The 25727-nt window shown below is 43.6% G+C and overlaps 1 protein-coding gene across 4 annotated transcripts in view; it reads right to left on the reverse strand.

The window, feature by feature from the left end:
* Positions 1 to 11059: 11059 nt before the first annotated feature.
* ELMO1 (engulfment and cell motility 1) overlaps positions 11060 to 25727 on the reverse strand; it is a 323193-nt gene continuing 308525 nt past the window's right edge. For all 4 annotated transcript variants that reach the window (XM_030008954.2, XM_030008955.2, XM_030008956.2 and 1 more), the window contains 3 exons: positions 22531 to 22613; positions 16961 to 17038; positions 11060 to 12376 (listed from right to left, as the gene is read on the reverse strand). In XM_030008954.2, coding sequence (XP_029864814.1) covers positions 12176 to 12376; positions 16961 to 17038; positions 22531 to 22613 — 362 coding nt within the window. In that variant the 3' untranslated portion in view covers positions 11060 to 12175. The remainder of the gene's footprint in view (positions 12377 to 16960; positions 17039 to 22530; positions 22614 to 25727) is intronic.

A 25727-nucleotide genomic window follows, 5' to 3' on the forward strand; every position in this document is an offset into this window, starting at 1 on the left:
GTAAGGGAAACAACATTTAATGTCTTCAGCTGGGCTGTGGGCATCTGAATACATGCTAGACCAAATGATACCTGGTGCTGCACTTCTGGCTCATGTTAGACAACGCTGCCACAGGGCTACGGCTTCGTCCAAGTGCAAAATGGGGGGTTATCTTTGCATTTACTGCTCAGGATGTGCTGCAAGAAGACATGGTGCATTACCAAACTTGCATTTACTGTTCAGGGTGTGCTGGAAGAAGACATGGTGCATTACCAAACTGGCTGGGAGACAGGGATGGCTGCCCACAAAAGCCTGCATCAGCAGGCTTCAGAAGCTGGGAAAGTGTAAAGGCGGCTGATGGAAATGGGACTTCACTAACACATTCAAGAGCCTGGAAAAAGCCTTTTTAATGTGCTAATGTGTCAGCAAGAGAATTACGAGTCCATTAACAAATGGGGACCGCTTATGAGTTCTCATCTCACTGTGTTGTAATTTTTTTCTTTTCCAATACATGGTATAAAATCATGCTCCTACAGCATCTCGGGTGCCCTGATATGCCATTAGCAAGACAAGACAGTCTCAGCAGCACTAAGGTACTAATTTCCATCAGGAACTTGGCCAACGAGGCAGTTATGGACATGCCTTCCCTCCCTTTACAGCCTGTGAAGCGCAGCTTCAGCCCTATCCAGCAACACCAGGGCCCAAAGGAGCCACCTTTGGGCTCCTGGACCTGGCACGAGGTGTGCGGGTCTCGCATACCGTGGGGATGCTGATGGCAGCAGGAACCACTTGCTCCCTGCAAGATGACTTTCCTAGGCAGCAGCTCCACTCAAGCAGCACAAGCGGGGAACCATCAGGTGCCTCAGGATGGCTCCCACAAGGCAAAGCCACTTTTTTTCAGCCCTCGTGGAGGAATTAGCACAGTGGACAGATGGTGCAGCCACTCAAACTGCCTCCTCTGGAGCAACCCTCCAGCAAGGCATCATGCTAAATCATCTGTCAGTGCCTCTGCTCAGGTGGGATCAGTTTTAAAAGGCCCTGCAGTGCTGCTGTACTGGTACCCTGCTCAGTCCCTCCGAAACTCAGCATCAAGGGTCTATCAAGCCTCATCAAAAAGCAAGAAAGATGCAATTCCCCCCCACACCTCCTGCCTGCTTGATGGGCTTGCTCCTTGTTGTATAAACGTCTGGGAAACTACACTCTGGAAAGCACTAGAAAATTGTAGGCGGCAAGTGCCTGCCGGCAAGGGCTCTCCTGGCACGGCAGGTGCTTGATGCCAGTCCTGGGGTAGACAGGACACCTTGCAGGGCTGTCGAGGGTGAGTTAGTGCTCAGGTCCAGGCTGACCACCGTGCTGCTGCTGGCAGTGCTTAATTTCTTTGCTCTGCATGAACAAAGTTATTAAATCCACAGCACTTTCCTTTTTTTCCAGTCAGGGTGATCTGAATGAATACTTGCCAGTCACTTGACTAATTAGCTTAATTCAGGAACCTGTCTTCAGAAGCCCATCACTGAGAAACCTCCTGAAGTCAGGGAAATTAAAAGTGACTCAGGTTTGATTAAAACTGAACCAAACCAATGAAAGGAATTGCTGCTTGCTTTCCTTTTTCTTTTTCCCCATGAGCACAATTTCAATTCATGGCTGCAGCCAGTCCTTCGTATGCAGCAAAAGCTGGGGGCTTGGACTGCTTTCTTCATCAAATCAGCTTGTCAGAAATGTATTTGGGTGAAACTACTGCAATTCATTCTGCATGAGTTACTGTTGGTAGACTTGTTATGCATACCTTTTTAGTGCAAGTCTGCTATACAGGCAGGCAGGATGGTTTTCCTCAGGCGATGCAGGTTTGGTGATGGAGGTTCTGGGCCAGAATTTCTGATCGCGGGGGATGGTATCGAGACTGCTGCAATTTGGCTTCTTTTCTGGGGGGGGGGGGGGGGGGGAAGCCACACAATTTCTAATAGAAAGTGAAAAATTAAAAGGAAAAAGTCACATTTTCTTTCAGCTACAACTTTCTATGGCACTTTAGATCTTAGAACTAAAAAGAAGCCCTGAAATACTAATTCTTTACAGAAGGAGAACCATGACCTATAGCAGTCCAAAAGCTGTCTGAGCAGCAAGTTTCAGCCACTTTAACTTCTCAGTTTCCCTTCCCAAATAAATGATTCAGCTAAATTCACAGATTTTGTGTACATGTTGATTTTCCTTCAGCAGCATTTGCTGATGGGAGATTGTTCCACCACCCCTTTCCTGGCCAGCTCAGGGTCACAGCAGTGCTCCCCTCCCTGTGCTGATTCTTGCAGCAGATTCAAGATGATGAAAACACAGTGATGGTGCATACCCATGCCAATGGGGCACTTCCACAAGGCATAATAGCCATCATTAAAAATAAAAATAAAAATCTAAAATAAGGCCTTAGAAAGGCTGCTTTGTCTTGCACAATACTTTTTTTCTGGTCCCCGATGCACAGCTCAGCAATTTGGTGTTGTCACCTGCTCTTAGATGTTACCCTTACTTCATCTTTGTGTCTGAGCATGGTTACAGGTGTAAGGTATTTTAGATGGTGAGGTTCGTGTTGCCCCAACCTCCCCTCCCCACATCCCCTCCCATGCAGCCCTGCTAACCTGCCAGCCTCTGTCAGGATGCTCCCAGCTCTGATTTCCTCCATCCCTTCTCATCATGACGCTGCCCACTGGAGCATCTGACATTGCCCAGCTGTTAAAGTGCTGTTTTCAGTCTGGTTTTCTGGGGGAATGGAGATGAGGCACTTGTATCCTGTGCATGCGTGCATGTGTTTGTGTGCGTGCATCCACCTGTCAGCTGTCAGATGTGATGAGAAGTTGGAGGCTTGGAAATGGTAAACTCTTACAGGTTTGATGAAGATCTCAGTGTGGAGGACTCGGTAAAGGGCTTCATTGAAGGAAAAGCTTGGGCTGAAAACAACCTTCTTGGATGCTGGAGAAGCCATCCACAAGCCAGCCCATTTTAATGCCTTAGTTTTCAATGGACCTCAAATAGTACTGGAAATGAGAGAATCAAGCGCAAGACGGATGTTTACATGAAAACTGGCTTGGCTGAGTTGCACATAGGCTATTTGTGATCGGTGAAATGGTGGATAGGTGTAAGATATCAGTGCACCCACCCTGGGCTGGGGACAGAAAGGAGGAACCCAGGGCTTTGAGAAAGGTCAGAGACTGACAGAGGGTATCATGAGTCAAGCAACATGTGCAGAGGGACCAGTGCGGGTGAAAAACACCCGAAGTAATCCTACTGGCACTTTTTAAATGTCATACTCCTGGCAGAGAAACCTGTCACATGTTCCCCTGCTCACAGCTCCAAGCTTTTCAAATGCACCAGGCTTCTGCTGCTTGGGGGGAAAGGGGGGAGGTCTGCCCTGGGAAAACCCTGTGGATGACCCATTTTCCTCTGGGAAAGATGCAAGCAGTCAGCAGCTTTGCACAACGTACTGTGCCCGCATCCTCAGTGTCCTCATTTTAAGCACTTAAGGAAAACTTTTTTTTTTGAAGCCTGGCAGATTCCTACATTACTTTTCCTGACTTCTTCAAAAGCTACCCCAACACAACAAACTCCCTGCTAATTGGCAGGGAATGAAGTCCCACAGGCTCAGCCTCCCACCTGCGTGTGGCCTGCTGGTGGGACAGCAAAGATCTCCAGGGCGCCTTCGTCCCTTGGGGGAGGTGGGTGGGAAGGAGTTATTAAATCTGAGGCATTTCAAGAGAAACTGAGAGGATACAGACACACCTCATAAAAAAGTGCTGCTGCTTATTAAACAAAAGCCAACCAGCCTCCTTCCCCCTCACAACAACCCAGAGGAGTCCCAAAACATAATCAGTTTAGGCTGAACAACATGTTGCCTACAAGATTAAAATTAGACTCACGAGGTTTCATCAAGGGAGAGTTTAACTGTGGTGCTCAATCAGGCTGCAAAATCCTCTAATGACAATTGAAATAAAGTCATTCAAGACACATCCTTAAGCGTCACAGGAAAGAAAGCCTGTCCTTGGCTGCATCCCTTGGCAAAATTATATTAGGTGTCTCTTTTCCCTCCCACCCTCTACATGCACTGCTGTGGCCATACCCTCCCCAGGCTGAAACTCAAAGCCAGCATCCTGTTTGGAACAGGCAGCACTGGGTCCCCCAGTTTTGTGACTGTCCCATAGGTCATGTCTTATAGGAAATGGTCTATAAATAAGAGGCAAATAGGATGAGAGAGGGTCTGAGTGAGCCTCCCAACATGAAGAGGCTTGTTTGGCTCTTCCAAGACACTATAAAACCACAACAGCTACTGTTCTCTGCACAGCACGTCCACTGAGGTGGCTATGGTAAAGCTAAGAAATTCTCTGTTGGAAAGCCACATCAGCTCAGAAAACTCTTCTACTTCCAATAGCAACCTCTCTACCTGGAGAAAGATGGCTAATGAAATGTTTCCTTTGCCCTATGTGTGTCCCTGCAAGCTAAGCATCACCAGACCAGCTCTGCTCTTCAGAAACCTTCAAGGCCTCCCAGCTAAAAGTAAAAATAAAATGTAAATATATATTACTAAATGAGTTTAAAACTGTCTCCAGTTCTTTTTAACCTTGCCCTCATGAAGCTGCCGCAGGACAGCACTCCCTGAATCAGCACTTTGAAATCACCTTGCTATAAAAATTCATGGTTCTTCCAACATCCATTTTACACCTGGTCCTGCCCTAACAAACGTGCTTTTGACACCACTCTCCTCTCAAATTTCAGGCTGATTTCATACAGAAAGGGTTCCCGTTTCAATCCTTTTACCTCTGTGTAAGTCCCAAATATGCGTGAAGCAGCTGGAGTGACGTTCAATAATCAGGCAGCATCTTTTTCAGTCTCCTGAAGTAATCAGTGGTACCCAATCTAATTACACATCAGACAGAGAAGTCATTACTTGCATTGCCTCCAAGGATGTAGCGAAAATTCAGTAACAGGTAAAAGTGCCTTTCTGCTCACAGAGGCCCTGATCCAGCTAGGTCCACAAGCACCCACCTAAATTTAGGTGACTGTTTATCAAACTGAAATCAAGCCTCTTTTGCTGTGTGGGTAAGTGCTTTGTTAATCAGGGAACTTACATAAGCTATGTGGCTGTTTAATATTCAAATATAATTATCATCTAGAGAGGGAGGGAGCACTGAGCGAGTCTCATCCTGATTTAGCAAGCTCTGGGGAAGGCAATGACAGTCCAGCCAGTGGTAAGTGACAAAAACTTTGTCCTACAAATGTCTTCCAGAGTTTTCAGGGATTTTACCCTCAGCACGCAGAGGTTGTGTAACTGTCCAAATCATAGAATAGAATCATAGAATGGTTTGGGTTGGAAGGCACCTTAAAGATCATCTAGTTCCAACACCTTTCACTAGAGCAGGTTGCTCAAAGCCCCATCCAACCTGGCCTTGAACACTTCCAGGGATGGGGCATCCACAGCCCCTCTGGGGCAACCTGTTCCAGTGTCTCACCACCCTCACAGTGAAGAACTTCCTCCTTACATCTAATCTAAATCTACCCTCTTTCAGTTTAAAGCCATTACCCCTTGTCCCATCACTACATGCCCTTGTGAAAAGTCCCTCTCTGGCTTTCCTGTAGGCCCCCTTTAAGTACTGGAAGGCTGCTATAGGGTCTCCCCAGAGCCTTCTCTTCTCCAGGCTGAACAACCCCAACTCTCTCAGCCTATCCTCGCAGGAGAGGTGCTCCAGCCCTCTGATCATCTTCGTGGCCCTCCTCTGGACTCACTCCAACAGGTCCATGTTGTTCTTTTGTTGGGGACCCCAGAGCTGAATGCAGTACTCCAGGTGGGGTGTCACAAGAGTGGAGTAGAGGGGGAGAATCCCCTCCCTCGACATGCTGGCCACGATCCTTTTGATGTGGCCCAGGATGCGGTTGGCTTTCTGGGCTGCAAACGTACATTGCCAGGTCATGTTGAGCTTCTTGTCAACCAACACCCCCAAGTCCTTCTCCTCGGGGCTGCTCTCAGTCCATTCTCTGCTCAGCCTGTATTTGTGCTTGGGATTGCCCTGACACATGTGCAGGACCTTGCATTTGGCCTTGTTGAACTTCATGAAGTTCACAGGGGCCCACCTCTCAAGCCTGTCAAGGTCCCTCTGGACAGCATCCCTTCCCTCCAGTGTGTCAACCGCACCACACAGCTTGATGTCATCAGCAAATTTGCTGAGGGTGCACTCAATCCCACTGTCCATGTTGCCGACAAAGATGTTAAACAGCGCTGGTCCCAATACCAACCCCTGAGGAATCCCACTTGTCACTAGGACACTGACCTAGTGTTGACCGCATTGAGCTGTTGACCACAACTCTTTGAGTGCAACCAGTCAGCCAATTCCTTATCCACCAAGTGGTCCATCCATCAAATCTATGTCTCTCCAATTTAGAGACAAGGATGTCATGCGGGACAGTGTCACGTGCTTTGCACAAGTCCAGGTAGCTGGCGTCAGTTGCTCTTCCCTTATCCACCAACACTGTAACCCTGTTATAGAAGGCCACCAAATTTGTCAGGCACAATTTGCCCTTAGTGAAGCCATGTTGGCTTTCGCCAATCACCTCCCTATTTTCCATGTGCCTTAGCATAGTTTCCAGGAGGATCTGCTCCATGATCTTGCTGGGCACAGAGGGGAGACTGACTGGCCTGTAGTTCCCCAAGTCTTCCTTTTTTCCCTTTTTAAAAATGGGTGTTATGTTTCCTCTTTTCCAGTCACTGGGAACTTCCCCAAACTGCCACGACTTCTCAAATATGACAGATAGCGGCTTAGCCACTTCATCCGCCAGTTCCCTCAGGACCCGCAGATGCATCTCATCAGGTCCCATGGACTTGTGCACCTTCAGATTCCTTAGATGGTCTCGCACCAGATCTTCCCCTGCAGTGGGTGGTTCTTCATTCTCCCAGTCCCTGCCTTTGCCTTCTGCAACTTGGGCAGTGTGGCTGGAGCACTTGCCAGTGAAGACTGAGGCAAAAAGGTCGTTGAGTACCTCAGCCTTCTCCATATGCCGGGTAAGCAGGTCTCCTGTTTCCTTCCGGAGAGGGCCCACGTTTTCCCTAGTCTTCCTTTTATCACCGATGCACCTATAGAAGTTTTTTTTTGTTGCCCTTGACATCCCTGGTCAGTTTTAATTTGATCAGGGCTTTAGCTTTCCTAACCTGATTCCTGGCTGCTCAAACAATTTCTCTGTATTCCTCCCAGGCTACCTGTCCTTGCTTCCACCCTCTGTAGGCTTCCTTTTTGTGTTTGAGTTTGTCCAGGAGCTCCTTGTTCATCCATGCAGGCCTCCTGGTGTTTTTGCCTGACTTCCTCTTTGTTGGGATGCATCGCTCCTGAGCTTGGAGGAGGTGGTCCTTGAGCTTCACATTCCCCACCAGCCCCTCCTTGTTGGTGAGAACAAGGTCCAGCATAGCACCTTTCCACATTGACTACTGTATCACTTGGAGAAAGAAGTTATCATCAACACATTCCATTCCAACAGGGAATGAAGGGAAATCCTTTTCACTTCCAGCTCATTGATGCTGCTGTAAGGGGAAGGGCTCTTTTCTTATGTCAGATGCTTAGCATTCCAGGCTTGCTTCTGACAGCTAAGATATCCCAAGGTCAGTAAGGGCTAGATTTAAGGGCTAGATTTTTTCTTTTTTTTTTTTTTTTTTTTTTTTTTAGACTCTCAAGAATGAAACAAGAACGGGGTAAAATCTTACATTCATCTTACTACGCTTCTTAGTTGTACGACTTTTACATGACAGTGAAGCTAATGGCACTTACTTCTCAGTGCAGCAGCAGCAACAAAAGAGAGAAAGGGGGGAATATGACAGTTCAAGAGTGTCTTCCTACTCCCAACATCTTCCACTGCTGGTTATTGCTCAGGGTTAACAGCTTGCACCACCACAGCTGGATGCGTCAGAGCCACCCTCTGATCATTGCACTCTAATGCGATGACAAACCAAAAAGCAGACTGGCATTTGGGCATTTCATGGCCATGCCCCTCTCTCTCCATCTTCCCCTGCCTGGAGGGGGTTTCATTTCTCCTCCCTTTCATCCCTCCCTCTTTTAAGAGCTGTTCAGTGGCCAGAGCCTGTGTGATCATAGCTGGTGGGCTACATGGCTGCTGCGGGCACACAGGGCTCCCTCGCGCCTCAGCCACCTGCCAGAGAAGACAGGGATTTGTTCTGGGCAGTGGATCCCACCAGATTTCCATACGAGCCTTCACATTCCTGTACACGTGACATGCCTGCATTACCTGGGACAACTGACAGGAGAGAAATGTCGCTAAAAAGCACCCTGGGCAAGTAAAATGCAATCCTGGGTAGGGCATGAAGACATGAGAAGATTTTGCAAATAAAGTGATCAGGATCTTGCATGGTCATTTTGCAACCCAAAAGAGAGTCATCACTTACCTGCCTCTTTGCAAGAGAATGTTATTTTTCCTTGCAAGTCGTAAGGTTTAATAAAAGAGTTCTCCATATTGAAAATGGAATTGCTTCTGAAAAGCAGTAATGAAAGCCCAGAGAGTGCAAGCTCTTTGACACATAGCTTGCTTTTGTGCGGGATTACTTAGCATTGCTGCTCTTCTCCTTGTCCTTTACAAGCAGGGCAAGCAGTTGACTTTAGAAAATACATATTTTTCTTGATTCAAGTTTTCTGGTAAAAGAAAATATTCACTTTCAAAAGCAAAGTCATTTCAAAAACAGGAACTAAAATTACACTGATTTTTTTGTTGTTGTTGTTCCCTCTCTCCTTTATGGCTTTTACAAGCAATTACCCACTTAATGTTTTGAAATTATACAAGAAACTTCAACAGCAATTTTTTTTCCTGCTGCGGCTCCTTAAATGTGAAGCCTTAAAAGCTTTTCCGGAACACACAACAGCGTGAGCAAATGAATTTGCCATTTTCATTCTCTTTTTTTTTTTAAATGAATGGGAAGCAGCAGGATACTTGTTCATCATTAAACTTTTTTTTTTTAAATTTCGTAATGGTGAAGTGAGCCTGTATGACAGCTCTAGAAACTGAAGGCAGGATTCTCGTTTGCACCACAGCCCTTTGCGTTGCTGTGGGAGCACTTTTAAAATAGCTGCATGGGCCATTATGCCAACGCGTCTCTCGAGCCTCTTCTTTCTTATAGCAGGGTGGGACATGTTGGGGGAGACAAATTTAGCATACCTGCTCAGGTGACCATCCCACACGATGCATAACCCATATAAAGAGCTGGACCACATGAGGAGATGGGGCTTCTGTATGGCAGGGCTGCAGGAGGAGATGAGCTAGAGCCACGTGGCAGTGCCACAGCATTCAGCCTGCCCCAGACCTGGCCCCTCACCCCAGTCAGGCTGTGTCCACCCTGCAGAGTCCTGGGGCAGGAGGCAGGCCGCTGGGCTATGTTGCCTGCTTGCAGGAGGCCAGAGGGGTGTAAGGAGAGAGCCAGCTGCCAGCACCCCACGGTGCCCAAGTGGCGTCGATGTGCCTCGGTGTAATGCAGATGGGCACAAGGTGTTGGTAAAAACAGTGGGCTGGGTGAGCAGCTCTTCTCCCACCACCTCCCCTGGGCTCCTGGGGTGCAAATTGGGGCACTCACCTTAGTGGGGGAGGCAAGTCTAACCTTTCCCTCCTGCTCAACTTTTCACCCGGAGGAGGGCTTTTGTTTGCTCCTTTTGGATCGTCACCTGCTAAGATCAGGGCATTGGATTGCCACTGAGCTGGCAGTGTTTGGCTCTTAGCAGTTAGGAGCAAAAGGTGTTTCTTTTGACAACGAGCAATACCCATCTGAAGCACAAGCTCTGCAGTCTGTAAATAAAAAGCAAAGGTTATGCACAGCCAAGCCATCCAGCTGGGTCAGGAAGATTAAAAAAACTCAGATTCTCTGTTGTGCTCCGAGTCTTGTCTTCACACAGACAAGAAGCAGCATTAGTGTCTTGTAAAGAAATGTGTTCCTACCTCCATCCCCCACCCTCAGGACCCCTCCAAAATCCCCTGTGGCAGGTAGTGCCTTTGCTTCCACTCATTCCTGACCATGACTACCTTTCCTACACTCTGACAAGGCTCCGGAGAATAAAACATCTGAAACTCCCACACCTCATGTTACGCATCCTTGTTCTCACTCAGACTGAATCTTCTCTCAGGCCACAGTCCCCTCTAATTTCCTACTCCAGCGTTTAACTCGGAGGCTTTTTTTTCCTTACTTTACCATCCATTACCACCTAAACCAACTTACGTCTCCTGTTAGATCAAGGCATTCATAAAATACTGCAAACACAGCTTCAGGAAGGCACCTTCCTTAGGACCCTCATGCTTGAATTCATACAACATTCTCCTCATCCTCCTTTTTGTTGCATCCGCAGGACATCACTTCTCTCCTCACCTGGTGTGAGGTCAGTCAGGATGTTTGCCCCAGAGCCAGCTGGATGGAGCAAAGTTCACCTCAGTTGAGGTCATCTGCATCTGTCTAAACTGGAACCACCCTCTAGGTCCCTCACTAGCACAAGCCCTGATAAAAGCCCTTCACAGTCTTTTTCAGCTGGGTCTGAGAAGGAGAGGAACTCACACAGATAAACGTCTGTCTTCAGCACGTGCAGTGGGAGGCAAAGGGCTGGTGGGTTCCTTGAGATCTAGACCCAGCACTTTTGGAGTAAGGGATACTGAACTTAGTGAAATACCTAGAAGAACATGAGGAGGGAGGGAATCCATCCTGCAAAGCCCAAACTTCCCCAGTACCAGTCTGCTGCAGCCAGAAACACTCTCAATGGAGGAAATGGAAATACAGGAAGACAGTTACTCCAGCAAACATGGTAAAGGCAGCAGCCTTAAACTGACCACAACCACATCAGTATGCTGTGATTTTGGATTTCACAAAGGGTCCTTCTCACAGGAAGGCTCATGTACCCATGGCAATGGAGATCTCTGGATGCAGTTCATCCTTGTCACCACAAACAAATAAGTAAATTAAATCAGATACAGATAAAAAAGGTTCCACCTTTCCCTCTCCTCTTTGTACCAAACACTTCAGAATTGCTAGGAACCATAAAGAATAAAAGACAACTTCAGAAGAAAAACAAAGTTCCAAGAATCATCACAACTCAGATTTTTATTCAACAGTGAAGTTGAAGGGAAATATTATTTTTTTCCCTTCGGGGCAAATGTTCCAAATGGAAATTAAGTAAAAATATTGTCCCCCAAAAGTACTCACAATGAAATTAGTTTTCATTAAATATATTTGTTTGGCAAAATAAAATAAAAAAATTAGAACCCGTACAAAAAAAATCCCTTGCAAATTTCTAACACTGTAGCAATGACAACAATGTAAACCTGGATGTTTGGCAGTTGTAATTAATTTGTGGAAATTACTGTTGAACTTTGGACCAAGAAAATAAAAATCACTTCGAATAGCAACAAGCCAATTTTAGAGGCAACTGAGGCTTAGGGAATGCTATGGGGATGGGACACACTAGTGGCTTCATACACAGTTTGTGCGAGTGATCTGCTAGTGTGGGGCTATTTAAGAGCTGGGAGGAAAAGAAGTTAAAAGCTGTTGCAGCATTGCAGCATATGGTACAGCAAAAACCTGCAGACCTTCCATTCCGGGAGCCGATCAGTTGGGTGAAGGCTGGTGGCAAGAGTCGAGATGACAGTGGAAAGAATAATGACAGTGACGAATGGTGCAAGCACTGGGAAGCAGTTAACAATTTTCGTCATCACATTGGATTCAGTTGTGAGCAGATTCTTGGGAGTGTCTGGGGTAATTTTCTGCTTACAGTAGCTGTTTCTGCTCCCTACCTCCCTCCTCCTTCCAGTTAAAGCCTCTGCCCTGCCAAGTGGGTTTCACAGGCATGCAGTTTGATAACGTCCTTTAGTTAAGAATGTCTATTCCAGTATTAAAAATGTAAAAAAAGTCCTCGGGAGGGTGCTTCTTAGTGGCAGTCTTTGCCTTAAGCAAGGCCAACGGCCTGCAAGTACAAGTTAATTAAAGCAATGTGGATTTGGATGAGCAATGGGGAGGATGGGAACGGGGAAGGAAGGGATGCAGGGAACAGGGAGGAATGCAAGTGTTCCAACACCCCCCCAAAAAGCCAAAATCCAAGGTGCACACGTGGGTTTCTTTTTTTCCTCACACTCTTTTTTTTTTTTTTTTAATATCTCTCCAGTTATAATATTTCCAGTTTTGAAGCAAGTTTCAGTGGCAGCCTCAGTTACAGTCATAAACAAAGTCGTAGTTGCTGGGCTCCTTTGGGATAGGTGGGGGAGCATCTGGGATCTGTATGTTTTCCAAGTCAAGGAGGCGTAGCTTTATCTCCATGCTGAGCAGCGTGTCTAAGTCATTCCGTGTTAGATCACTCAACATATCCTTCCCAAGGAGGGCGTTCAGCCCATCGGTCCATACACAATACTGCACAGGAAAAAGATAAAAACTATCATTAACAGACTTTCTGTATGCACACTGCTTGTCTGGTGTGGTCCTCTACAGTTATTGCCCCCACAGGGACTTACAAAGAGACCTAAAATGAGGTTGATTTGTTTTATTAGCTCGTATCATGAAGAAGGCATGTTCCACTGAGCTGCTCAGAAAATGGAAAAACAATTCCCTAAAAATGGGAAGAAATGACAGCATTTAGTAGTTGGACAACTTGCTATCTTCTCCACACTTCTTGTTAAATATCTATCAATAGTTATGGGAGAAAAAACAATACCTAACTTAGGACAATGAACCTCTGGAGATATCTCCTTCTTCCCCTCTCTTTCTCTTTCCCCAGTACTTACAGAAAAAGCCTGATTATCTTACACCAAACTTTTAATTCCAAGACAGTTAAGTTAGGTGAACTGAATCCCCCCCCCAAATCCTTCTCGACTCTTTGTGTAAGAAATCCTGTACCAACTATCTAGCTTTATCGTGGTTTGCTTTCCAATAGATTAAGTGGTATCAATTGACCTACACAAAGATAGGCTCTCACATATCTATGCCTACAGTATCACTATTGTACACAAAATGACATATTGTGAAAACTACACAGTCAGTCAATGCTGTGTCCTTCATGAAAATTAAATGCCAAGCTACTTGGTGTAATTCTAAATGCTGCAAATGCTGAACTAAAACCTCTTCCTTACTGTTAGCTTTTTCCTAATAGGAGATGCCATCTTTCCCAACAGCTGACAGCTTGTGATAAACATGGGTTGAATAACCATTTTAAATAAGCAACAAACCCAAGGGAGATTGGTGATCTAGAGTCAACTTCTATCAAATAAGTCACTTCCATTTATTACTACAAGCCATTTATTCAACTATGAACAGAAGTACTCAAACGATAACATCTAAAAATAAAGATTTCAGTCATGAACTTGTGTCCTAGTTTGCAGGAGAAAATTAAATCAACCGTAACTGCATTTTTATCTTACAAATACTTCTGCTAGATTTCATGCCAAAAAATGGATTTTAAATTTAGCTGACCATTTGCTACATGATACAGCCAAGTTTAAAGATAGCCATGGTTGACTTCATCCTACAGCAGAACTGAGGATTATTTTTAAGGAAGAGAGAGAAAATCCCCTCTTGGGGTATGTCTTCATCCAGAAAAAGGGCGTATTTTTAAAATAGGATGGTTAACACACTTGAATATTCAAAGTGAAATCTGATCCATTTAAGTCAGTAACAAAACAGTAGCAGAGCTAGGATTTCACCCAGAGTGTCAGTAAGCCAAGCTGCAGCTTAAATATGAGATTAGCTATATAGAAGAGACTTTAGGGTTCAGGCTGTCCTGCTAACAAGTACTAAATAAACAACTTAGCCTGCCTATTCTAGGCTGTCAAAGTGTGTCACTGAAGACTTCTAAAGCATGCAATTTTTTTGGAGTGTACACAGAACATCAGGAAAAGAAAGAATCTGTCCTAGAAATGTAATTATTTTTGAACAACTATAATTTTTTATGATCGACTTGAAATCTTTCTTTGGGAAAGTTTTCCCAGAATTCACTATGAGGAAAGGAAGAGAAAGGCAAAAGGCTCTGCTCAGGTTACAGAAGCGCAGAGCATCCATTCAACAGATGCAGCCCCTGATGTAAATTGTCCATCACCTGCTCAGTAAGTATGGCCAGTGCTTTCTCTGGGGAGGAATCCCAGTGAGCCAGAAAGCAGAGCTGCAGTTCTCTCCTCTTCCAGGTATAACTCATTCAGGGCCCACAGAAACCAAATTCTGGCCACAATTCAGACGAGTGCAATGGCCTGGAAAAGGGGCTTCCTCTCTAATCTCCATATTGGCAAGTGCATGTAATTAAACTACTGTACATTTTGAGCAGACAGAAATCCTAATGAGATGGTGGAAAAACAGAAGCATTCATTCAGAAGCTTTTTTCTTTTTAATATGCAAACCAGACTAAGAGCCACTGAAAAATTAATTTACTACAGATTTTCATAAAACTCCAATGAAACCTAATTATAGCCTCCCTCATCAGTTTCTCTGTCAAAAATCAAGGATAAGATTAATCCACCTTTTTGCTATGTAGTTGAAACCAGCTATTAGTATTTAAATGAAAAACAAATACGAGTGAGTGATCTCGTGGTGCTGAATCCTCTGGCTAGCAGTAAGCTCCAATAGATGGCTAAGGATATTGCCAAACTTAAGTGTGCAGGAATGAGGTCCAAATCTCAACGATACTGGCTCAGTAATGAGACTTTAGTAAAGAAATACCTTGGGAGTCAAGTCAGTGGAACCAGATAACCAGAAAGGTTGTGCAGGCTCCATCCATCTGGATGCAGCCCTGAGCAACCTGGTCTGGGCTCATTCATCACTGACCTGCTTTGAGCAGGACGTCGAACTGGGGACACCCCCAAGGTCCCTTACAACCTGAATGATACTGTGATCCTAATTCAGTTTTTCTTTTTAGGACACATTCAATTCCCACATTCAAACCTCACTCTACAATCAGGAGGACTGTAGAAATACTTGAAAAAACCCTGAAAGTCGGATCTGAAATTGTCATGTACTAACATAATTGCTGGTGCTTCACATAAAGCTTTCCAACTCTTGAGATGTCATCCACCAAAATCTCCCAAGCTGACAACACTGCTAAACTAGCACTTCTACTGACAAGCACCCCAGTTACTTTGATGAAGAGTCATGGGCTTCATAACATGCTACTTGCCTTTCCTTGTGGGTGCTTCCTCTGAACACTTGTACTTTTTGCTTTAATTATAACTCACTCTTCCATAGGCCATGGAAAAGCACAGAGGAAGTGAGATGCCCTTTTGAAAATGTTCACTTGGAAACTGTGCAGTAGCAGCAGGTACTGCTGCCTCTGGCCATTTTTTTGAACATACTAATCTTGTTTCAAAGAAGCTGCACAAGATCAATAAGCCAAATAAGGATAATAGGTATGTTAACACAATCATGAGCAATTGGGTTAGTGCACCTCACAATGCTACTGCCCTTCAGTGGGGTGCAGTAGCAGTTTTTGAACATTTAGATCATTAAAATACACTTGTAGCCATAGGCTATATATGGGATACAAGTGGCTGAAATATTTGTTGATTTTCATGACCATTTGCTTTTATGAGCTGAAACAGATTAGACTTCAGTTTCTGGAGAATTTGTATCAGAAAGCATCTAACATATGTTCAGTTCAGAGGATGAAGACAATCACACTTAGACCTACAGCTCTAATGGCACATTATGCCTGGGATCCTATTGCTACTTTCTCTCAGATCAAAACTGACCTGCAAATATTTCTCTGGAATGAACATACTTGAAAATGACACTCAAATATTAATCCCCAGGAAAACCCAAATGAGCATAACTTAATTTCCTCTCCTAAAATTAACATTTATTTGAAGGTTTTAATCCAGAACTGCAAATGTTGAAGCTGTGTAACTAAATACACTTCACTTGTAATGCAATGTCATGCACTTTAATAACAGTACAGTATAATGCAGCTTAATGCAATCTTCTATGTTTCATCATCTTAACACAGTGTCCTGAACTGAGACCAAATGTGATACCACAAAATAAGTGTGCAAATGGAACACCAACTCTTGTTGCTTCAGAAATAAGAAGGAAAAACTTTATTCCTTCTTTAATTTTTAATATAGTGCATTCTCCTAAATCTTTACTGGGAAATTCTCTGAGAGAAAGACATCCAATGCTTCCACATAATTAGGTAAATTAGTTCCATTGCCTTCCAAAAGGCAATGATGTTGTCTATTTCCTTGTGCTTTCAAGCAAGACAAAGAAGCAGGGAGGAGGCTGTTATTCTGCTTTGCTATTGGTATTTACACTGTCTTCATACAAGTGAGACCCACTGCAAAGCAACCCCCTATGGATATGCAATAGAGAGGACCTTCTATGATCACCTCTCATGAATGGTCTTAAGCAATGGGAAACTAAGAATAAGTGGATACGCTATTCTGGAGAACACACATCTTTGGCTGAAATTGATACCCAACAATGGTATCACCTCCCCTCATTATGTTGGCATCATCAAGATGAGCTAAGGATGGCAGTGATTCTTTAAGAGCTTGGCTGTACAACTCTTCAGTGTTGAACTAAAGTCCACTGAAGTGAACACACAGCAAAAATCCTCCAGGGTAGACCAGACCAGGAGAAACCTTTACTACACCAGGAAATGGTGAGCAAGGTCTGTGGAAACTGTGAGGTCTGCCCAAGCTCTCTTCTTTCTCTGACTTAAGAGTTCATATTCAGTAGGGCTTAGAAATACTGATCTTGAACTTGGACCCCCATGTGCTGTATGATGTACAAATACAAAACATGTTCCTTCTGTGGCTCAGGATATGCATGAAAATTGCAGAAGGTCTTGCTCCCATACTGATCCCTCTGCTTTTGGTTTGTTGTGAGACATGACACAGGTTTAGACGGACCTGCACTCTGTGCCAGGATGACCATTCTTAGGTTCTTATAAAGCTGATTGCTGCTATAAAGCAACTAAGAGGGCTCCAAAGAAGTTTCTGTACCTTGAACTTGACTTACCTCATGCTTGTCTGGAGCAATGAAATTCAACTGGCCACTCGAGTCATACAATATAGAGAAAGCAAGCTCTAGCACCTCCTGGAACAATATAAAGACACATATATTAATGCTGCATGACAGAGGGACTCATACATTCAGGTCTGTCTTTCTTTCCTACGAGTTATTCCCCCAAACAAGTGGAAAAATAGTTTATGGTACTCTCCTGCCTGGCTAAAGCTGCAGCGGTACCAGACCATTGCAACACCCTGGCACAGCAAGAACCCCACCACAGATGCTTCAGTCAAAACAAACTCACCCCCATCAGTGCTGACTGTAGCTCACTTGGTCATGGATTACTTTAGCATTTGAGTTTAAATTTGAGCTAGGCAGCGGTGAGGACTAAAATCAATATAATGCGTAATAGTACACTTGCAACAAACTCTTCACAAAGACCCATCATTTTTTCAATTTGTATAGATTAAACTCACAAAGTTCTGCAAGGTTTGATTCCCTGTGTCAAAAATCTTCCCAGGACAGTTAATCTCCTGGTATATACTTACGCTCTTTTCACTGCTGGAAATCTATTAAATTATTCATTCTCAAGAGACTTCTGTCATTTTTTTTCTACCTGAACCAGAATCAGTGGCCTCAGTCAAGTTGAACTATCTGGGTTACTTTAAGACCCAAATGAATCTCAGGAAAGAAAAAAATGATCATCTTTTTCCCCCTCAGCGCTGAAGCTGGAATTTCAAATGTGCCAAAGTGAATTCATCAAGCACTGACCTTCTCTAAAAGTCAACTGGACCTGGGTTCCTATGGGGAAACCCAACCAATCTGAACAAATAACGAACTTCCACTGGCCAGCAGTGAGCATGTAAAGATGTGGTATCATGGTTACTGCACGCATCACTACAAGTGCCATTACAAAGATTTCATAACCTGTAGGCTAGCTAATATGGATAGAATAACTCTGTGGAAAAAAGACCTGGCTACAGAGGACAGTGCTGACTCGTAACTATGATCTGTATGATATGTCCTGTTCTTTTCGCCTCTTGGCTTCCTGAGCCCTTTAATACTGATCACTTTTGCTGACTCTCAGCTGACAACAGTCCCTACACTGCCAGCAGCAACAAGAGCATGGCTTCTTAGATTTGCTACACTAAGTTTTAAAATGGAAGAACTGACTGCAGCATATACATCACTCTAGATTTCTACCCCTGATCTCCTGGTCTGAAACAGACATAGGTCTTTGGATTTCAGTAAGGGTTGTTTCATATTTGAATTTGTGTGATTAAGAGCAGAGTCTGAATCACAAAACTTGCAATCCTTAGGGATAATCTTGGATGATCAGAGATCAGGCTTCTCATGGGAAATGCTCTTGGTTGCTTTGAATTTAGTTATTGGGTCCAACTTGCTGCATTGCCAGGCCACGGGAGACAAGTCTGTGTTAAATCCCCACAGAAGCTGCAGATACTAATAGTGCTGGTGCACTCAGCAAACAACCGGCTCATGGCTCGCATAGGCTTTCTGTGTTTTAGGCAAGTCTCTCAGCCACACCTTATTAAGAGTGATGTCCTTTATTACAGAAACAAATTTACCTCTGCCCACACAAACATGGCATTATCTCCTCACGGAGTGTTATAAAATACTGACAGAACATGCCAAGTCATGCTACTGAGGTTGTGAAAATAAAATTTATCACTGAAAAAAGGGCTTGTACTGCTCTACTATGATGTTCCTGAATTTCATGAAAGTCAACAACAATCCCATAGGCCTGGCCCCAGTATATTTGTCCTTTGGGAAATTCCAAGGAATTGCAGTTTTTGTTTATCTCAAAGAAAGGAAAAGGAGAGAAAAACCCTGTCTGAAAGAGGAATATGCCAGGGAGCCATGGGCTTGGTCATTCCCAGTCAGGCAGAGAATGAGAAAGGGCTACATTTAGGGCAGCGAGCTTCCCTTTATGAGGGAAAGTGGGAGTTTGGCAGCCCTGGCTCCAGTTCAGCTTTTTCGCTAGCTGCTCCGGAGACTAAAGGCTCAGGAATTACACCTTCCAGGTGCCAGCATCTGTGTCACTTCATGCACAGCAAACTGTCAAAGAAAAGGGAAGCCTAAGGAGCTGGAGTTGCCAACTGGCCCTCCACACTGATGGTGGTCTCAGTGGTCGAGCTGGCTGACTTGTCAGGGACCCCCACCTGGTTTTGTTCCATTCCCATCAATGACAGGTGATTTTGAGGAACTGGCAATTCCTAAAGGAAAACTGGTCAGTCTCTATCAGCCATCTGTGGTTTTCTCCTCCCTTTCCTGTCCTACTTCTCAACTTTTCTCAAAGTCATCCAGCCTTTTCCACCAGTTTCTCTCTGCTCGCTCTTCTCTCCCATTCCTTCCAACCTGCTCCTTCCCTCTTTGTTTCACATTCCTCCTCCCCCACCTCAATCTGCTGAACTCGCTCCCTTCCCTCTTTCCACCCTTGCACATGTCAGACCTCTGCCCTTCCCTAGATGCTTGCCAGAGGTACCAGCATTGAGACCCATGACGAACCTCTTTTGAGCTTCACTGAAAACAGGCAACAAGAGACTTTGCACCGGATGGCTGGGCACTTCCCACTCCTTGGTTTCAACTTTGCGGGGAAAGCTGTTGCAGGTGGTATGAGGGGACGCTTGCTCTCCCATGCCCAGAGCTTGTCTCTCCCCCAGTCTCCACTGGCTCCTCATGTGGGCCAGAGACAAGCTATTTTTGGTGAACGGGCATTTTAGGTGCCTACGGCTGAGTGATCCCATGCGTCCAGAATGACCTCACTAGTCTCTGCCTACTCTGTTGTCAACAGCCTCAAAACGCCCGTGTCTTTGCTGAAGGCTGAGACTACAACCATGTTAAGTTTGCTTGCCAGAGCCAGAAGATCCCCCCCCGAAAACTATCTATATACATGCAGTGGCAGGGAACTTGTTCAACCAACATGAAATGAAAGAGGAAAGAAGCTGCATTCAACAGGGAAGTGAGCAGAACCATTTCTGCTGATAAAAAGGCACCAAGCCTGAAGCCTGCCACATCAGGAAATAAAGGGTGATAGGAATACACTTTGAAATACATGGCAATGCTTTTTCCAAATTCTTCTCTCATGCTTTGTTTTGAAGGCTGCAAAATCTAATATATTTAATTTCCTTGAAATTAATTAATAATACTTGAGAGTCAGAAATGAGGGCTTTAAAATTAAACCTAATTTAAAAACACAAGCAAGATGACCAACAATGGATTCAGGTCTGGTCCTATCAAGTTGTTCCAGCTTCATATGCATGCAAATTCCAATCCAGTTTAACTCTTATTTATTTCTAAATGGTCCCGCTGGAAGAATAATGGCCATGTGCCAGCAAATGAAGAGACGCTGAAGCCTTTGTTATGGACATTCTGCCAATCCCAGCTATGTTCATAGCAGTGGCATTCTGCCATTCAATTTTCTTTTCTGCCAATGAATAAACATCAAGGCAGTCGTTATATATGTACAAAGAAAGCACAGGATGAAAAGGCCTCTTAAAAAAATGTATCACCGATTGTGAAATTTCAGGAAGTGAAAGGTTTCATACACCAAACTCAGCAAAACTGCATTCTGTGTCTGGCACTTATTGTTTTTTTAAATCTTCATTTCATTGTCCACATTAACTTGGTACTCCACAAACAATGATATGTTATTCCTACGATGTCAGTTAAGTAGTTGCAATATTGTGCATGACAGTTTGATTGGGATGACAACTAATTTCACAAATTCTATGATTCCCAGGGGAAGAAACAAGGAATCGAGGAAGGGCAAAAAAGAACAAACCATCAAAACCCCCACACCACAGCAGAAATAATAAAAACATCAATATTATTGCCTGGGTCACAAATGGAATGCTCCAGCCATGGATGCAGCCATGCCACGTATCAACCCCCGATCTTCACATTCTCAGCCAGAAGTTTTATGCCAGTCCAAAGCAATTTTAGCTGAGGATATGGGGTGATGCTGACAGCTGAGGACAAACTGATCTGCAGCATTGCTATTTAGCATTAAATACTATCTAGACATTACTGCTCCATAAAGATGACACATTTCCATCACTGCCACCCACTGCTTTCCGTCTTCCTATCTTTCCTTTTTGTGCGGACATATGAGTGCTAAGACAAGGAAACACTAAAAATACTTTATATGCATCATATAAATGCCCCAGCCAAATGCTGTTAATGGTTCAGCTGTAACATGAGGGAGGAGTTGTATGCAATCTATTGTGTGCATGCGTGTGTGTTAGTGCCTTGATTTAGATAATCAACAAGAAAAAATACTCCTGGGATTTTTTTTCTTGGCTTGGCTTGGCTTTTTCATTTCTGACCTGTAAAGCCAATGCTGAAAGGAGATGACAGTATCCTGATAGACTTAAAGCAACTCCTGTGTATGAGAAACAGATGCAAAGAATACTCAAGATGCTCTGTGTATCTGTGTATAGTTAAGGAAAGAAAAGTTGCAGCTATGGAGCTTCAAAAGTTGTGTGATGTAGTTTTGACAGTGCCTTTTCATTTTCTATGGTTCCCATCAGAACTGTTTTTTCCAGTATTTATTTGAACACTAAATGCATGCATTTTATTTTTAAAGTGTTGAACTTCACTATTTTGTCCATCAAAATCTCTTTCTTGTTGGACCCCTAATTTCTCAGTTTCAGGTAACTAGAAATTCTGATTCAAATCCTCTGATCTGGTTCCCAGACCTCAGCGTGTGGCTTTAGGTCAGACTGAACATCATTAGAGTCTCACTCCTTCTCATAAGGTCAGACAGCATGACCTGATAGAAAACTTAGGAACGTACCTCATACAATATAGTATGAAGACCTTCACCACTAAAGATGTCAGACTTTGCTAATAACTCAATTTCTTCTTGCTGTGGTGGCAATTCTTACTAACAAAAACGGCAAGATTCTGGCACTGTACAATTTGAGTCCTACTGTTAGTTTACCGTTCTTGATCTGAAACTCTGAAAGGTAGCATAAATCTAATTTAAGATGAACATTATCTCCTACCCATTTTTTCCCAAATGCACTGCTGAACACATCCTTACACACCTCATTAATTGCCCAGCATTTACCTTACATTCTTACGTTGGCAGTGTTTTTTCTACCTGACTGGACCTGAGGGTATCATCAGCTGGACATTAACTGCAATTTTGGCATGTGCCAGTGCTCACTGAACGTGAGCTCATCACAGGATACAGCTGGAACAAACGAGTTATTTATCAGAGACAATACAGGAGTAGGTACCAACAGTCACTGCTAGTCTGCTCTGTAGCAGCAGTCAAAACTGCTTTGCTTTATCGGTAGAAGACGTCACTACTAAAGACTATACTAATGTGCTCTGGCCATATCACAATGCACATCTGCCATGAAATCTGAGCAAAGGTGGGTAGGCTGTCCCAATAATTTAACTCAACCGGTCTGATGTGAAAACAAAGTGTGTGTGCATACACAGAAAAGTGGCAGGCTGGAATGAAAATACCTGTATTACTTCAGGGAAGGTTTTGTTGACAAGCTTTGTATTCTGCAGGGTGTGTGTTCATAACAGTTTGAGAACCATACCTTGTTTTGTTTAAGAGCTCCTTTCTCCTTCATGTGAGGGCAGTCTTTCCCAGTCACAACAGCTTTTATATCTGCCACTGGCACTGCATTAAAAAGAAATAAAAGCAAAACCCAGAAAATTAAGTTATAACCAAGGTGTGTAAAAGCCACAGAGTTTAAAAAAGAAGCAAGAGTAATGTGTTAAAATTGTCACCTCCTTTGCCATTTCTGGCCTGTTGTAAGAAAGAAAACGACTAAAATAGGAATCAGTAAGTCTTGAAAAAATTTCGGGCATCCGGATAAAAATCTGAGTATGCTTTTTCCTGCCTGTTGAGACTACTTTGGGTAAGAGTGTTTCTTATAGGTGGGTACCTGTGTCTGGACACTTTTTGTGCCTACTCATGTATCTAGACAACATATATTGTTTTCTGCCTTACTAAAGTAATATGCCTGCCCTGTTGTTGCTCTTTCCCAGGCATCCACGTAAAGTCTCTGCTGGAGAGAGGATGCTGGGCAAGTTGGACCCTACCTCACTCGATGCTGTTGTCCTTCTGTTAAGGCCTGTATGAATTTTTCAAATAGTTTTTTATTTCACTCCCATCAGCAGTTTAGTTGCTTGCTGGTACTAACAGCAGTAAGGACTACTAAGGCTTATAATGACTCATTCCAATTGCTTTAAAATGTGAAGTGATCAGAAATCACTGAAAAAAAAAAAAAAGGTTAAAAAAAAATATTGGAAGCTGCTGCCACTCAGATTCACTCACAGAGTGAGGTCACTAAAACATAAAGATAAATTTCTCTGAGTTTCAAGTTGAAGTCAATTTCCTCACAGTAATTACATTATGGAGAATCTATATGCACCACAATACAGTATGGTCTGCGGAAAAGCATCATAGATATAGAACAGCATAATAATATGAAAATCCGTTACTGCCCAGTTCTTTACAAACTCTAATGGAAATACTGGAGAGAAGAAATGCATTTTCTCTTCTACTGGGTACAGTAACACTATATATTTTATTATAGATTACTTCAGCACTATAGTCAAATGGATAGCATGGGATATGATAGACATTTTTAAAGGACCTTCTTTGCATGGAAAACTAAAAGAAATGGAAGTTATTTGGCCCTTCACTACTCAACCTCTCCTGCCTTTAGTCTCAGCATTTCATGCTGTGGCCCTGCTGACTTTTTATGTCTCTGATACTATCCTACTTTTTGGTCAAGAAGAGATACTATATTTGAGAGGGGAGAGCAAGCTAGGACAAACTGGGAAGCAAAGGAGATATTTGACTGCAACTATGGTAGAAAGGTCTTAAGAAGAAAGAGTTCCTGTCATTTGCTGACGAAGCCCAGAAAAAAAATTTCTCTTTTTGCATAAGGTAGGGTTTTCTCAAGTTAGATCTCTCAGCCAAGAAGGCTTTTCTCCAGGTTTCATATGCTTGATCTCTGTAATCTTGAATGCAGTTACTATGGGAAATCACAGACTGATGTGACATCCTGATCTTTATTTTGGAACTTGGCTTATTCCTTGCTTCAGAAAAATAGAATCAAAGACTTCAGATGGTATCAGAAGCTGACTACAAGATGCTGGAGGGTGTGAGCACAGATGTGATGTGCTCACAACAGATAAAGCCCTGAGAAAGAACGCAGCTGTTTTCTGAGTCTGCACAGCTTGTTAACTCTGCCAGCCTGAAGAGAGGGGTGACATTCACAGAAGTGAAAAGGTTAAACCCCCTGCCATGTATTTTTGGAGATAGACACTAGTTATTCAAGCTTCACAAGGAGTACACAAAATGCCCTATGCTGCTTCTCTTGGTCATCCATTTTCTCACCTGCCTATTCTCTTTCATCTGTTGACCTGCTCCCAAATGCTGACAATCTGGTCATCATATGCAGACCTTAATAGTTCAAAATTCGATGTAAGTCTATCCAAAGAACACCAGAAGATTTCTGGAAAATGTTCTGTAAAATTCCCAAGCCAGTTTGGCCTGACACATTTCAAACAATTGTGCCACTTTATAATCTTGTATCTTGCAATATTCTCAACTCTGTTTAATTAAACTCTACTGTGGGTGGCACTCTGATAAATGTCATATCCTTCATAGCCTGAAAACCTGAGATATTGATGAAATAACCATATCTTTCTCAAACTGCATCAGTATCTGCACTGCCAGCAGGCATGCACACACAGGGAAGATGTGGGTCTGGCCCAGTGGTTTCTGAAGTAGGAGCCTTCTGTCCCCATGGGATCCTGACATTCCCGAGTAGGCTCAAGAGCCTATGGAAAATGCAAATGCAAGATGAAGCTTACAGTCAGGGTCAGGGGTTTGAGTATGGAAGCATGCTCTAAGCAAACAAATCTGGGAACTGCTGGTCTCATAACGGTCATGTGTGACCTTCATTATTCTTCTGTCATTCTGACGCTACTGTAACATTCAAGGGCTATTTCTCTAAGCCTCATCCAGAAAAACAGTGTCTTCCAGTGCCAATGCAGCAATGTGAGCCCCTGTCCTACATTCTGCCAAGACTGCAGTAAGAGTGTGAAACATCCTTGAGGCAATCTGTAAGGCAATGAAAACAAGGGAACGTGACTGTGAACTGCCAGGGCTCCAGCATCAGACTCTTCCTCCTTCCCTCCCAGACTGCATCTGGGAGCACTTAAGAAATTTTAAAAGGTGCTGTCTGGAGACAGGTTGGGGGAGCAGAAAAGAGAAACAATTATTTGTTTTACTAATATACAGGAGAGTTTAAATCACTGGTTTTCTCCTTTCTCAATTTTCAGGCTGGAAAACTTCCAACTTCTGAAAAAATAGTCTTTCTGCCATTCCATGAAAGAAGTGGAGCTACCAACTGAAATACTTGTACAAGCGTGTCTAATTTGACAATGCAAAGAATGGCATTTATTACTAATGGAGGTTCAGAAAAGAACAAAAAGAAATTATTCCTTATTCAATGCTTGAAGTCATTTTCTGGTGACAGAACTACTTTGGTCGTTATTTCCGTTACTATAAAAACTTTCCCAGGACTGCAGATTAAACCTCTACAACTCGTGTTGAAGGACGGAGGAGAAATCATCATGACAGTACAATCTTTCTGAAGGGCTCCAAAATTACTTTTATCCATAAAAAAAATCCTGATAAATCCCCTGGTAGGAGTTGTCACAGAGGCATGTCCTCTCCCAGTTGGGTACACAGTAACGGTGAGGTCCTCTCAAT

Source organism: Aquila chrysaetos, chromosome 3 (assembly GCF_900496995.4).
Source record: "Aquila chrysaetos chrysaetos chromosome 3, bAquChr1.4, whole genome shotgun sequence".
NCBI classification, from domain to species: Eukaryota; Metazoa; Chordata; class Aves; order Accipitriformes; family Accipitridae; genus Aquila; species Aquila chrysaetos.